The sequence below is a fragment of the Gymnoscopelus microlampas genome (genome assembly GCF_963454915.1).
Source record: "Gymnoscopelus microlampas genome assembly, chromosome: 19".
NCBI classification, from domain to species: domain Eukaryota; kingdom Metazoa; phylum Chordata; class Actinopteri; order Myctophiformes; family Myctophidae; genus Gymnoscopelus; species Gymnoscopelus microlampas.
Window position 1 is genome coordinate 37,557,463 of NC_139956.1, and position 15,290 is coordinate 37,572,752.

The 15,290-nt window shown below is 41.9% G+C and overlaps 1 protein-coding gene across 2 annotated transcripts in view; it reads right to left on the reverse strand.

Moving 5' to 3' along the window:
- The window catches only part of adam19a (ADAM metallopeptidase domain 19a), a 139,030-nt gene that overhangs the window by 55,476 nt on the left and 68,264 nt on the right, over positions 1-15,290 (reverse strand). The window contains exon 3 of one of the 2 annotated variants that reach the window (XM_084042497.1): positions 11,354-11,430. In XM_084042497.1, coding sequence (XP_083898623.1) covers positions 11,354-11,430 — 77 coding nt within the window. Of the gene's footprint in view, positions 1-11,353; positions 11,434-15,290 lie in introns of both variants that reach the window. The other variant, XM_084042496.1, reaches the window with a different exon arrangement.

Sequence of the window (15,290 nt, forward strand, 5' to 3'; positions counted from 1 at the left end):
GAACGCAGATCTGCGTCCTTGGCAATTTGCGGGCTTTTGCGCAAATGAACGCAGATCTGCGTCCATGGCAGCCAATGTGTTAAACGTGCAAGATATCTAGAAACGCTCGGGAAGGCATCGCCAAGCGCTGGAATCGTCTCGCAGAGCCTTTCACACACAGCGAGCAAAACCTCGGCCCCCGATCTCGCATCAGATCGGGGGTTTTGTCAGCGAGCGCCAAAAAAAGGTCCCCAACCTCATAAACGGAGCAAATATCTTGCAGTTTGTAGTAGCTGGCAGCTGCCAGGACCATTCCTGGGCCCCCTTCGTCTCATACAGTAAACTCTCATGGGTAAAATGACTGGGGATAGCGTGTCATGACTTTTTATTAGAACCTAATATATTCTATATTTGATACTAAGACACCATGAAGCACAGACACAATGCAGGGAATCCATGGATGTAAATAACAGGACTGTGGGTGATTGTTAATTCAGTCCATTTGGCTGTGTAGAAACAAAGTGTTCACTGGACAGCTGATACAACACACACACACTGGACAGCTGATACAACACATACACACACACACACACACAATCATAGAGCACAGCTGTTAGCTCTGTCTGTGCATGAACTGCTGCCAAGAGCTGAGAGAGAGAGAGCCACACACACACACGCACGCACGCCAGCACACACACACACACACACACACACACACACACACACACACACACACACACACACACACACACACACACACACACACACACACAAAACAGACTTTTGAGGAGCAGAGGAGAAGAAAAACTAAAGAAAAACAAAGTCAAAGGTGTATCGTGGCCTAAATCTAATTAAGGCCAGACAGCCGACAATAAATTGTGTTTTACTTAATGGGGCCGAATGGAACATTATGTACACGTACTTATCTCTGGCGTTAGAGAAATAGCTCAGTGCTTAACAAGGAGGCTAAAAAACAACAACAACAACACAGGCTTAACCCATTAAGTCCAGGAACGCATCTGTGTCATTTTAAGATTTCTTTGGCTATTCAAAAATAGCAGATACACAAGCTCATAGCGCGGCACCGAGTGCCGTGCTATGAGCTTGTAGATCTGCTATTTTTGAAAAATCGTGAAAATGTGCAAATCTTTGAATATGTATTTTATGTGAATAATGTATTTACAAAACTTCTGGGGGTCCCTGGAACAAAATGTTTTGAGATGGGGGTCCACGGCCGTATCATTTTTGAGAACCACTGATATTATTATATATATTATTATAGCAAATATGTTTTTTTCAAAAACACCGTTAGGAAGACATTTGTAGAATCCCCCAGAAGCAAAGATTTGAGTTACAAATGTTCGCTTTAAAAATACAAAGATTTTTTTTTAAAACACACAGAGATCTACAAGCTCGTAGCGCGGCACTCGGTGCCGCGCTACAAGCTTGTAGATCCGCTATTTTTGAATAGCCAAAGAAATCTTAAAATGACCACAGATGCGTTCCAGGTCTTAATGGGTTAATTGAACATTCGCCGCCCCCCCCTGAACCGGGCGTATCGTGCCGAGACGCGGACATTACACAAAATGGACCACGAGGGACCGTTCATCATATCAGTTTGCCGCTTGGAGCTGAAACTAAGGAGATAAGGATGAGAAACTAATCATAGCAGACAGGTACTGGGGGGCCGGTCCCCATAGCTACATTAGAGCACACCAGTGGTGTAAAGTAACTAGGTACATTTACTCAAGTGCTGTACTTAGGTACAATTTTGAGGTACTTTTACTTTACCGGAGTATTTCCAATTGTCTATGCTTTTACTTCTACTCCACTGCATCTCAGAGGCAAATGTTTTACTTTTACTCCACTACTAGTTACTTTGCAGATATAAATTGTTACATTATAAAACATACTTTAACCACTTTAGCCTTATTTTATACCAAGGCTATTTTCAGACATTTCAGTACTTTTACTTTTGGTACTTCAGTAAAATTTTGATACCAATACTTTTGTGCTTTTACTCAAGTACATGTTAAATTCCAGACTTTTACTTGTAACAGAGTATTTTTTACATTACAGTATTGATACTTTTACTTACATAAAGAATGTGAGTACTTTTTTTCCACCACTGGAACACACAGACAGGTACTGGGGGCGGTCCCCATAGCTACATTAGAACACACACACACACACACACACATCATTTTGTGAACATTCATATCAAAGAGGAACGCTCGCCGGTGATTATGGTGTTTTAACCCTTTAAGACCGGGAACGCATCTGAGTGTCATTTTTAGATTCCTTTGGGCTATTCAAAAATAGCAGACCTACAAGCTCATAGCGCGGCACTCGGTGCCACGCTATGAGCTTGTAGATCTGCTATTTTATTTTAAAATCGTGAAAATGTGTGCAAATCTTTGAATATATATATTTATTGAAGCGAACATTTGTAACTCAAATCTTTGCTTCTGGGGGATTCGATTTAATGTCTTCTAAATCCTAACAGTTTTTTTTTAATGTTGTTATATATCAGTGGGTCCTAAACATTTTTCATGTGAAGGACCCCCAAAATATGGCATGTATTTGTCCACGGACCCCCCCCCCATCTCAAAATAATTAGTTCCAGGGACCTCCAGAAGCAAAGATTTGAAAGATTTGAAAAAAAACGCTTTTAAAAATATATATATTCAAAGATTTTCGCCAATTTTCATGATTTCAAATGAATTGTTATTTTATAATAGCCAAAGAAATACAAAAATTACACACGGATGCTTTCCCGGTTTTAATGGGTTAATGTACAGGACAGAGGATGAATTAAGGCCTTGTGTAGACTGTGGAAAAATATCAAGGGCTGAGCTACAGTTAATTACATTATCTCCCTCTGGCCAACCCAGGGACATCTGGAAAAAAACACAGCTTGCATCTGGGGGCCATGATTAAAAACTACAGCAGACAACTTGACTCAATCAGGGAAACAGATGAATACTGAACTGTAAGGAACCAGTGGGGAGAAAAAAAAAATGTTGCAAATCATGCTACTGGAGAGAAAATGCATTCATTTGTTTAAAGCATTTACTGCATGTCGTGTTACGTTAAGGTGAATTAGGTGCCCCATGGGGTGCATCTGCCAACAGCTTCGGCAACACGTTGGAAATACAGAGAAAATGATTTAATTTGTGAGAAAACAGCCGGCACATAATTCCTCCGTTAACATTTCTAGCCTCTAAATCCTTCCCACCGGCAGCGTTTTCTCAAGATACCAGCATTCACTCGTTAATGGCGTTACTAAGGTAGTCACCACCTTCTGGTGGCAACAGGTAAACAAGCTCCCTGCTGTGGATGGACAATCTGAAGGCTGAACTCACAAGCGAAACAGAAATAAACCTCACAACTAGCCACAACCTGACAGCTTAACGGTCACATTGCTGTGCCCAGGGGCAACCACGAGTCCCTCTAACTAACGTTAATTGGTCCCGACGAAGAAGCATGTCACTACGACCCCAGTGGCCTGTCATAGATGAAGGCTAATGGTGCATCAGATGTTCTTAGGAGGGCTACGCAACCCTTCCCGTTTCAATTCGCTTTTCTCATCCTGCTCGGTGAGCACTGTGTTTGAGGACAAGTAAACGCTGTATGTATGAAGTGTTAGTTATGTTAGCGGCCAGTCAGTCAGTCAGGCAGCCAGTTAGTCAGTCAATGATACTTGAAAACCGTCTGCGGGTGTCATGAAGACGTATGTTAGAGCCACACAGCTGTTGTTGTGCATCCTGAGAGGACTTCCTGAACACACTCCAAACAGGAAGTTCTCAGCGGGTTCATGGAGTGTACAGTCCCACTACGACTCCACTCACACCACTCAAACACCACCACCTGTTCTCCAGTCTCTGTCTTCCACTCGCTCCATCTCTCTCCACCTTCTCTCCTTATACTTTTTTTCTCCTACATTTTTTATCCCACGATTTTGTAACCCTCTTTTCACCCGGTGCCAATTTTCTAAGTGATCCTGGGCGCTACACTCCCCCCACCAGCCTAGGGAGCCCAGGGCCTTGCTCATGCCTCGCTCATGCCTCGCTCACTGACCTTCTTGTCACCTGACAGGGGGGAGTTTCCCCGGTAGGACAAGGCGCGTGGAAGGAACACGTTATTCCAACCAGTTCCCTTCCCCTCCATCAGGCGCCCCGGCTGTCATGGGGGAGGCGGTATAGCGACCAGGATTACTGCATGTTTTTGTGAGGGTATTAACTAGTAGGCCCTTTCGCCAGCCCCACCTAGGGTATGGGCGCTGATGACGCGGAGAAGAAGACACGCCCCCAGCGTCCCCAGTATCCATTCTGCCATCTCTGTATTGCTTCCATGTTCTTTCCCATGGCTCTCCTTTAAGTTGTGACACAAAAGTAGGTCAGAAAAGGTTGCGAATCGGAACTGAACAATCAGAACTAAAGGTCTGCTAAAAGTCTTAGTGATTTTAAATCAAGGCTGAAAAACTTTTATTTTGCCACTTCCTTGTATTTAGATATTTGTTTGAATAATTATTCTTACTCTTAAATCTTTGTTTTATTTTTTGCTTGTTTTTGATTTTATTATATTCAAATGTGTTTCCATAATGTGTTCATTTTGCTACCTTAATTTCGCTGTCTTAATGTTTAATGTTTTGTTTAAAGCACTTTGAATTGCCTTGTGTTGAAACGTGCTTTACAAATAAACTTGCTTTGCCTTGTGAACAACTGTGCTCACTTTACTTGAAGGGTTATTTTAAGGTTAGATTTAGTTTACAGTTAGGGTTAGGTTATGGCTATTATAAGGGTTAATGATAAGATTAAAGTTGTACATACATGCATGCATGAGTTGGTGTGTAATTAAAACGTGTGTGTAGTGTGCACACCCACACACGTTTGTGTAAATGCACATCCTCTATGTGACGTGTTAGAGCCACACAGCTGTTGTTGTGCATCCTGAGAGGACTTCCTGAACACACTCCAAACAGGAAGTTCTCAGCGGGTTCAAGGAGTGTAAAAGCCCCCGCTACGACTCCACTCACACTACTCAAACACCACCACCTGTTCTCCAGTCTCTGTCTTCCACTCACTCCATCTCTCTCCACATTCTCTCCTTATACTTGTATTGTCCTCTATCCATTCTGCCATCTCTGTATTGCTTCCATGTTCTTTCAGCAGTCTGCGATGACAGCTGACCTACCATGTTGAATGTGGTCAGCACAGCGCGCCGTCCAGCCAAGCAATTCCCCGGGGAGTTGGACGACGTCACAAGCTCAGACCCCGGGGGGTGGTCTTGACAAGCGGGCGAGTTAACTCATTCAATGCCAATGACGTCTTTTGACGGCTGTTTTCAGTTGGCCATTAGTGCCAATGACGTCTTTTGACGTCTCCCAAAAAAAAAAAAGTTTTTTTCAAAATATATATATATATATATTTTTTTTTTATCTCAAAGGAACTAGGAGAAAACCATTTTCGAAAAGTTTTTGCTCCATCCACTTCAATGCTAAAAGTGAAACGGAGAAAAAAAACACATTTTTCCTACCATTGTAAACCCTGTATTTCTGAGTGTGACATGCCACATTCAAACATCAAAAACAAATGTCAACGAGGTCACAATGACCTCGTTGAAATTTGTGAAACCACACCTGAAGTGACTCAGTGATTAGCAACCATCAGGGGATCAATCACACTGAAGACAAACACTCTGTGACCAATTGAAAAGGTAAAATAATAGCCTTTTCCTTGGCACAGGGATCAACAAGCTTGAAAAAGCCTGGCACTGAATGAGTTACAGTAAGTACTGACTTTAATCACAGCGTGATCTGGGATATTTAAATGTGTATGATTATATAGGCCTATATATTATTATGTGGTTTTAATAGCAATAGTGTGGTGATCCATTCGTATGTACAGTTATCTGAATCCTTTTATAGTTGAGTATTTACTTTAATAAAGATCGCTCTTTTATACTTAAAGTCGTTGTCTGTGGTGTCTCCAGGTTCTGGCATTTACCTACAATTTGTAGAAAGGTATAAACCTACATTTATTGCAGCACTTTGAATTGCCTTGTGTTGAAATGTGCTTTACAAAAAAACTTGCTTTGTCTTGTGAGCAACTGTAATAGAGGAATATGGTGTTATTTAAAACCCAGGTGCTGATTTTTGGGTCAACGCACAATTCAGACCTCACTGTGACAGCAGTTGCAGAGCAATAGTTGTTCAGTTAAACGTGTTGCAAACTCTAACCACTGGCCTAAAATCATCTGCTGGACTTTTTGAAGGTTTGCAATCTTCTTTCCAAACTATTCAGACTTCCTGTGAAGTACTGTAGCTCCATTGTTCCCACACTTTACCTGTTGAATGAATCTATACACACTCAACCTTCATCTGTCTTTGTAAACATGTTTAGTTCCTGTCGAAGACGCAAACACTCAACCTTCATCCTCTCTTCATCTGTCTTTAGAAAGATGTTTAGTTCCTGCTGAATGCATACACGCTCAACCTTCAACTCCTGTTCCAATGTGGTTACTTAGTGTGGAGGTGAGGCCGCTCTGAAGCAGAGCATTGTGTTCTCACAGGGGCTGGGCTTCAAAGCTGCCAGTCTTTCCTTATGGAGCTGAGCTGACATTTCCGAGCTGGATTAAGTGCAGATTAACGGAGCAAAGCTCGTGATTGATTTTAAAGGCAATTAAAGTGGAGATGCCATGGGGCTACACAGCCCAGATCAAACAAAAGGAATTCCACGAGTAGAAACATAAATCAATGGGAGGCTAAGACAACAGGACCGATTGCCAGGAGGTCTTGCCAAAGCCGGCCGATCTTGGGAGGTTTCTAAAATAACACCTTGTCAGGTCCACAGCCTGGGGGACAGATGTCTCTGAAGGAGACACACTTGTAAGAGGAGCCTGGCTATGTGTGATTGATGGTGTGTGTGTGTGTGTGTTGTCTATTTACATACAACTATACAGTACATATCCTCCCTGGGGCCACAATGTAATCAAAGGCCTCCATCATCGTAAAGTGACAGTTTTACACTTCATCTGGTCCTAACCTGCAACCAAACATTTTTCAATTAAGATTAAACGCATCCTTTAACCCATTAAGACCTGAGGCCGATTCTACAAAATGTCTTCTAAATCCCAATAGTATTCTGAAAAACCTATGTTTCTATATATCAGTGGTTCTCAAACTTTTCCATTGTCAAGGACCCCCAAAATTATATGTGTTTGGTCGCGGACCCCCATCTCAAAATATTTGGTTCCAGGGACCCCCCCAGAAGCAAAGATTTGAGTTAAAAATGTTTGCTTTAAAAATATATATATATTCGATTTGCACACATTTTTACGATTTAAAAAAAAATAGCAGATCTACAAGCTCATAGCGCGGCACTCGGTGCCGCGCTATGAGATTGTATATCGGCTATTTTTGAATAGCCAAAGTGTAAAATAATGCTTTTTAGCTCAAATCAAAAAGTGACACAGATGTGTTCCAGGTCTTAATGTGTGTGTGTGTGTGTGTGTGTGTGTGTGTGTGCGTGCGTGCGTGCGTGTGTGCGTTGTCTACAGAATTGCCAGCACAGAGTAATTCATTATGTGTGTCCTGTTTAGGGCAGCCAGCAGTACTTACGTAAGACCCCCCCCCCCCCCCTTCTGCCCCGTACAGTATCTATTACCATGATCTAATCCCCCCCAAAATGGTTCTCCCTCCTCTCTGACCTACATTCCATGGTCCAGACCAAACCTCTGGGTTACAACCAGGATAAAATAAACACAGTCACTGCCAAGTTGGCCTCTCGTACACTGGCTGAGATACAGTACAGTACAATACAATACAGTGCAGTACTATACAGTACAGAGGTTGGATGATGGTTGAAAATCTGTTCATGTAAAAACGTACTTTCTTCAGTGAATCTGTTAATTACACCAACGTTGTTCTTGTGAAGCACTTTTGTACTGAGATGAAGCATTTATAAAAATTGATTTTCCGACTCAGAGTAAAATGAACATTGTGGATTTTACAGTGTCTGAGTGTTTTTAGTTAGTTTTAGTCATAGTCTTTTGGATAAAATTCCATTTAGTTTTAGTCATATTTTAGTCATCTGAAATGTTTTAGCTTTTGTCTAGTTTTTGTCGACTAAATATCATACGATTTTAGTCGACTAAATCTACAGTTGATTTAGTCGACTAAAATGTATTTCGGCGGTGCCTTGGTGGCGTCGTGATGCCTGATTTTACACTTGGTTGCATGCTGAGAATAGCCGATCTACAAGCTCACACAAAGTGTCGCAGCGCGACGCGTTGTGAGCTTGTAGATCTGCTATTTTCAGAGCGCAACACCCGAGTGCAACCAAACATAAAATATCTTGTCTTTTAGTTCTACTGGATCTCTTCTCCGCTTGTCCCTCCCTAACATTTTAGTCTAGTTTTTATTTGTAGACAACATTGTCAATATATTTAGTCATAGTTTTAGTCATCATACAGTAGCTTAGTTTTTATTTAGTTTTTATTGAGTTTTCGTCAGTGAAAAAAGGTAGTCGACAAACATTTTTCGTCATAGTTGTAGTCGACGAAATCAACACTGCAGTGTGGTGCAGTCAAAACCAAGGTCTCTGCATCACAGAGGTAATGAAATCCTGTTAACATACATTCATCTCATATCGTTCAACAACTGCAATTATCTATAGAGTCGCTCTGACTTCAACTGTGTATCAGAGTTCAACTCGGGGAACTAGGGGAGAGTTTTTCTCTAGAAAGTTTTATTTTTGGTCCAAAACACAGCAGCAGGAGAAGACCTGTTGTAACACTGGTTCATTTTGTGTGTGGGACTGTTAAGTTGGCCATCTGGAAGACGAGGAGGAACCAGGTTCAGGGACTGGGATCAGTTGATCCCTTGTTGATGGCAAAAGGGTTAATGGCAGCTCGCGTCTAAATAGAGAACGCCTATTACAGCCTTGTGGGGGACATTGGGGGGTACGTACAGGTGTGGTGTGTAGACGAGGCACTATGGGTGCGTTCGGAAATTGCGCACCGGAGCGCACTCGCCCATTAGTTTGTATTGGCCAGTGCGCTCAGTGCTGTATTTCCGAACGCACCCTATGTACAGTCGCTAGTGATGGCACCTTACAGCTTGCTTTCTAAAAAAACACACAAACAAAAAAAACAAGTTTTAATTCTGTGGTTGGATAGAATCATTTGATCATCATGATTTTTTGTCTTGTGCTGCAAAAGGTGGCTTGGGAAAAAAATACTAATATAGACTGAAGTAATTAAAGCGGATTATGTTTGGAATTGTACCAGCTGACATCAATAATATATCAATATTCCGATATTAACCTGCGGGCCGCATTAAGTGCAGGTGGGGGCCGCATGTGTGGCCCTCGGGCCGCCAGTTGCCCATGTATGACCTTTAGAGTCGCTCTGACCCCAACTGTGTATCAGAGTTCAACTCCTGCATCCAGTCTCTCTCTGGATTGACAGCCACCGTGAGAAAAAACAAAAAAACAAACACCATTTGCATTCAGACTGAATGAAAGGTTACACCTTGTCCTGTAAATAATAAAGGGTTTTGTTCCTCTGTGCGGTGAGGTCTTTGGAGCAGCGAGCTAAGCAGGATCCACCTTGTGATTCTCTGCACGTCTGTGGCTATAATGTGACAGCGGCTGACAGAGGCAGGCAGGCCTTCATGTTGTCACCGGGGGAGAGTAACCTCCCCTCGGCCTTGAACCGCGGGGGGGGGGATGCCTGCTAATTCCCATTAGCCTTGCTTCTTTATTGTGGCCCGAAGGTGCATAAATGACACCTCCTGCCTCCAACTCAACAGCAGAAAGTACTCAGCTAACACTCAGAGTCAGAAGGAAGAGGAGAGGAGGAACATTTCACTGTTCAATCTATGAGAAGCTATTAGAAGCATTTTGCATGAGAGGGAGGTGTTGGGATGTTAACCCTTTTAGACCGGGAACGCATCTGTGTCATTTAAAATTGTAACCACTTTAACCATTATTTTATACTTTGGCCATTCGTGAAAATGTGTGCAAATCTTTGAATATATATATATTTTTAAACATTTTTAACTCAAATCTTTGCTTCTGGGGGATTGTACAAATGTCTTCTAAATCCTAACAGTTAAAACTCATGTTGCTATAATATCAGTGGTTCTCAAACTTTTTACATGTCAAGGACCCCCAAAATGATATGTATTTGGCCGCGGACCCCCATCTCAAAATGTTTTGTTCCAGGGACCCCCAGAAGCAAAGATTTTGGTTAAAAATGTGTATATATATATATATTCAAAGATTCATAGCGCGGCACTCTGTGCCACGCTATGAGCTTGTAGATCTGCTATTTTTGAATAGCCAAATAAATCTTAAAATGACACAGTCGCGTTCCCGGTCTTAATGGGTTAAATATGTGAGGAGACGAGGGGGGTCCTCCTAGTTTGATGAGTAGAGAGGTCGTCTGGGAATCAGAAGGTCACCAATTCTCTCCCCCGGACCGCCCAGTCTATGAGTCAACATGTCCCTGAGCAAGGCACTTAACCCCTAACTGCTCGCATTGCTGCTGAATTAATAACGCCCACTGCTCCTAATAATTAGGATGAGTGAATGCAGAGGACAAACTTAACAGCATATTATGGTAACCTTGTGCCCCATGTGGGTAAAATACAGGCAGGAGATGAAGAAGGCTATTGATTTGGACTGAATTTAAAAAAATCACACCCAGTGTGATGAGAGTGGTGCCTTTGAATTAGTGTAACTGGTTGCATCCTTGTGTTGCAATCAGATGCAGCTGTTGAGGCCGTGCTCAAACAGACGGATGGACGGACGGACGGACGGACGGACGGACGGACGGACACACACGGTCAAGTGTAGGAGTGGCTGGCACCACTAAAAAAAAAAAATGTGTAAGTAAATTACATAAAGAAGGGACAGAAATCCTTATATACAATAGAGAGTCGCGCGCATGCGTGGCTGTCTGTCTGCCTAGCCAGCCTGTTTGTGTGTCTGTCTCTTCAAGCTGTTGTGGTGTCTGGGTCTCACCAAGTTAGGTTTCGCGGGGTGGAGCTACAGGGTTTTCCAGGGGGAGCTTTCGCTTTCGGTTGTCCGTGTCGAAACAAACTCCGCCGCTGCAATGAGCGTCTCGGTTTGCGTGTCGAAACAAACACCGCCGCTGCAATGAACGTCTACACTGTCTCTGTCTCCGATGTGCGGCCCAGGCTACTAGGGCCCCGAGACGGGAGGGCCGCGCAGTGGCCGGAACCTCTAGTATAATACAAAAATAGAGCTTGGAGAAAAGTGGAACCAGTTTTTCTCTCTCTCTCTCTCTCTCTCTGCTAAAGTAAGACAGAAACACAGACACAGCGAGTGGTTATGAAGACACTTACTGATTGCGTTCCACTTGTAGCACCAGTTCCAGGTCATTGGATGTCAGAAGTATTTCTCCTCTGTCCGGGTACTGAGCCTGCTGGAGGACAAGAGAAAAGCTGGTCAGGTTCAGCCAACAAGGCATTGGGCAAAGCGATTTAGCTATTTTGTCTCATCTGTTTAAGGAAATAGGTAGCTGATATATTGCACTTTTACCTTAGCGCCAGGTATACTCTTGGTTGCTTGTTTTTGCAGAAAATGCACTTAAAACCTCTGGTGATTAGTAGTTTTCGTTCCCTACCTATGTTGATTGCACTTATTGTAAGTCGCTTTGGATAAAAGCGTCTGCTAAATGACTGTAATGTAATTTAATGTAATGTACAAGCAGCGTACAAGTGCACTGAAAGACATCATAGAGGATTAGGACCACAAATGATGTCCTATACTAGAAACACAACAGACACTGTGATTTGACGTCACATGTGCTATTATACTGTACTTGACCATCAATCACTGAACCTCAAATTAGTATGCCTATTATCTTGTATTATGGATGCTATTACAACATGTATTATATATTATCATGTAAAATGACCATATAAGCAACAGCATCACAACACATACCACAGTGGATGCTGTTTTAGTTGTTAAACTCTAATTCTCCATGTATGTTATGACATGCCCACTTTTGAACGTTCAAATCCAATTCCTCCCAATGTCATGTACCTCATGCATTATCCCGTTATCACAATATTAAGTTAGATACTCTAAAAAGGCAATTTCATCTGGACTTCAATGATGGAAAGTCTGATACTTTACACAATATTGGTTTCTTCAAGTTGATAAATGTAAATGTATTGAAACGTTTGGACCTTTTGGAGTTTCGCTATATGTTCATTGATTGGTTGTCCCGCTTGTCTGTCATGCTTTGAGTGCATGCAGCTATCATGCTACAGCTGGCAGTGTTAAGTAGAGCATGCATGGCATGGGCAACGGGCGGCCACATGTAAGTAGAGTGACTCAGAGCAGTAACAGGGAACAGGCGTGTGCCTTATATTAGAGAGTTCCGCCTCTGAGGGGGAAGAAACGGCGCCGGTCACGTGGTTCATGTAACTCGAAATATAGTGACAAATAGGGGTGTGCCGATATATCGTCCCGCGATATATCGCGATACGTTTTCGCAACGATATGTATCGTTTTGGAAAAAATAAATATCGTTTTTGATTTTTTTTTGTTTGTTTTTTTTTTTTGTTTTACAATCATAATAATCAGGCATGCAAACGGCCCCGAAGTGAAAAGAGTGACAACATGTTTTTTTTTCGGGTCAGGTGTCATACTATTTGGATTCAAAACGGCTATTGTAGCTGAAAAGCTACAAGTTTGCATGTCTGAATAATGCAAAAACAGAATTATTTGTTTGCATTTTCTTTTTTTCTCCTCCATATATTTTCCTAATAAAAAAAGTGCGTATCGTATCGTATCGAAATCATATCGAAGCTGTGAGCCAAATATCGTATCGTATCGTTTCGTGAAATTAGTGTATCGGCACACCCCTAATATTAACAAATCTCCCCACAGAGCGGAGGAGTGATAGGTTTTAGTTGTGACATTTACTCGTATTGATTGTGTCGCATAAAAAGCAAACGCTCCTCGATGTTGAATCACGTTCAGTGAGAAGGAACTGTGAAAAGTGGATTCCTGCTGCCTGCAGACATCACTGCCTTACAGCCTCTCCTTTAGCCCTCTAAGACCGGGAACGCATCTGTGTGTCATTTTAAGAATTCTTTGGGCTATTTTTTTTTTTTTTATCGTGAAAATGTGTGCAAATCTTTGAATATATATTTTTCGAAAGCGAAGGGGAATTTTGGACTTAGGTTTTCTTACCTTTTCTGTGACGTTACGATATCTTAGGATGAATGGTACTGTAGAAAATGTCATAACTCCATCCCGGGTCCGCCACAGCTTAAAACGTGCGCCAATAGGCCTTGCGCTAGATCGCGTATTTTAAAAGCTTTTTTTTTTTGTTTTTTTGTGAGATCTGACGTTCATAGTGACAGAACACTATGCAACCAAAAAAAAAAAAAACCTAAGTCTCGCTAGACGAGATTGAAATCTCGAGATTTCGATCTCGTCTAGCGAGACTTTTTTTTGTTTTGTTTTTCACTATGAACTATGAACGTCAGATCTCACCAAAAGCTACTAAAATACGCGATCTAGCGCAAGGCCTATTGGCGCACGTTTTAAGCTGTGGCGGACTCGGGATGGAGTTATGACATTTTTCTACTGTACCATTCATCCTAAGATATCATAACGTTATAGAAAAGGTAAGAAAACCTAAGTCCAAAAGTCCCCTTTAACTCTGTTACAACTTCTGTGGGGGGTCCCTGGAACAACATATTTTGAGATGGGGGTCCGCGGCCAAAATTCATATCATTTTGGGTGGTCCTTGACATGAAAAAGTTTGAGAACCACTGACATTATAGCAACATATTTTTTTTCCAAAAAACTGTTAGGATTTAGAAGACATTTGTAGAATCCCCCCAGAAGCAAAGATTTGAGTTAAAATGTTTGCTTTAAAAATATATATATATTCAAAGATTTGCACAAATGTTCTCGATTTTTCAAATACGAGCTTGTAGAATGTAATGTAATGTAATGTACTGTAGATCTGCTATTTTTGAATGGCCCAAAGAAATCTAAAAATGACACAGATTCTTTACCGGAATAAATGGCTTAATGCTTCTGGCTGGAATCCAGCTTCAGCGCTGTTACATAAACTCTACATTACATTACATTACATTACAGTCATTTAGCAGACGCTTTTATCCAAAGCGACTTACAATAAGTGCATTCAACATAGGTAGGGAACGAAAACTACTAATCACCAGAAGCATTAAGTGCATTTCCTGCAAAAACAAGCAACCAAGAGCATACCTACAGTAGCGCTAAGGTAAAAGTGCAATATATCAGCTACCTACTTTCTTAAACAGATGAGACAAAATAGCAAAATCAAATGAGCACGAGCTAAAACAAATAAGTGTATCGACTAAACAAGATCCAATAAAACAATACAACAATAAAACAAGCGTTCGTACAACTAGTTAACAGCAAGTAGGCCAGGCAGAGAGGAAGGGTAGTGTTTCCTGAAGAGGTGGGTTTTCAGCCTGCGGCGAAAGATGGGCAGTGACTCAAAAAAAGTCGTGACCGTGTGGATCGGCCAGAAGGAGCACTGAGCGACGAGGCAATCAGTCGCCCCGAGGTGGCAGACCGAAGTGGTCGGGCAGGGGTGTAAGCATCGACCATAGCCCGGAGGTAAGAAGGGGCTGTTCCTTTCACTGCCCTATAGGCTAGCACCAGGGTTTTAAACTGGATGCGAGCCGCTACAGGGAGCCAGTGTAGAGAACGGAGAAGGATAGTTGTGTGGGAGAACTCTATCTACAGTACACTGTTCTCCTTTAGCTGTTCTGTGCTCACAAAGTTCAGGTTTGAGGGCGCATGTAATTGTTCTTCTTTTTCCAGCAGAGAAGGAAATAAGACCACAAACATGTCATCCATTTGGAAATAACTACATTCCTCCATCCAGCTAGAGAATCACACACCATGAAGACAAAAAAAAAATAGCCAGTTAGCCCTTCCATGGAATCAAGCCTCATAGGATTTTTCTGAGCATAAAAGGGTCACAGCTTCTTAACCCGTTAAGACATGAAGCCGATTCTACAAAATATCTTCTAAAATCCCAACAGAATTCTGAAAAACTTACGTTTCTACATGTATATCAGTGGTGCTCAAACGTTTTCATGTAAAGGACCCCCCTCTCAAAATGTTTTGTTCCAGGGACCCCCCAGAAGCAAAGATTTCAGTTAAAAATGTTTGCTTTAAAATAATACATATTCAAAGATTTGAACACATTTACACGATTTTTCAAAAATACCCAAAAGGGTAGAATGCCTTTTAGCA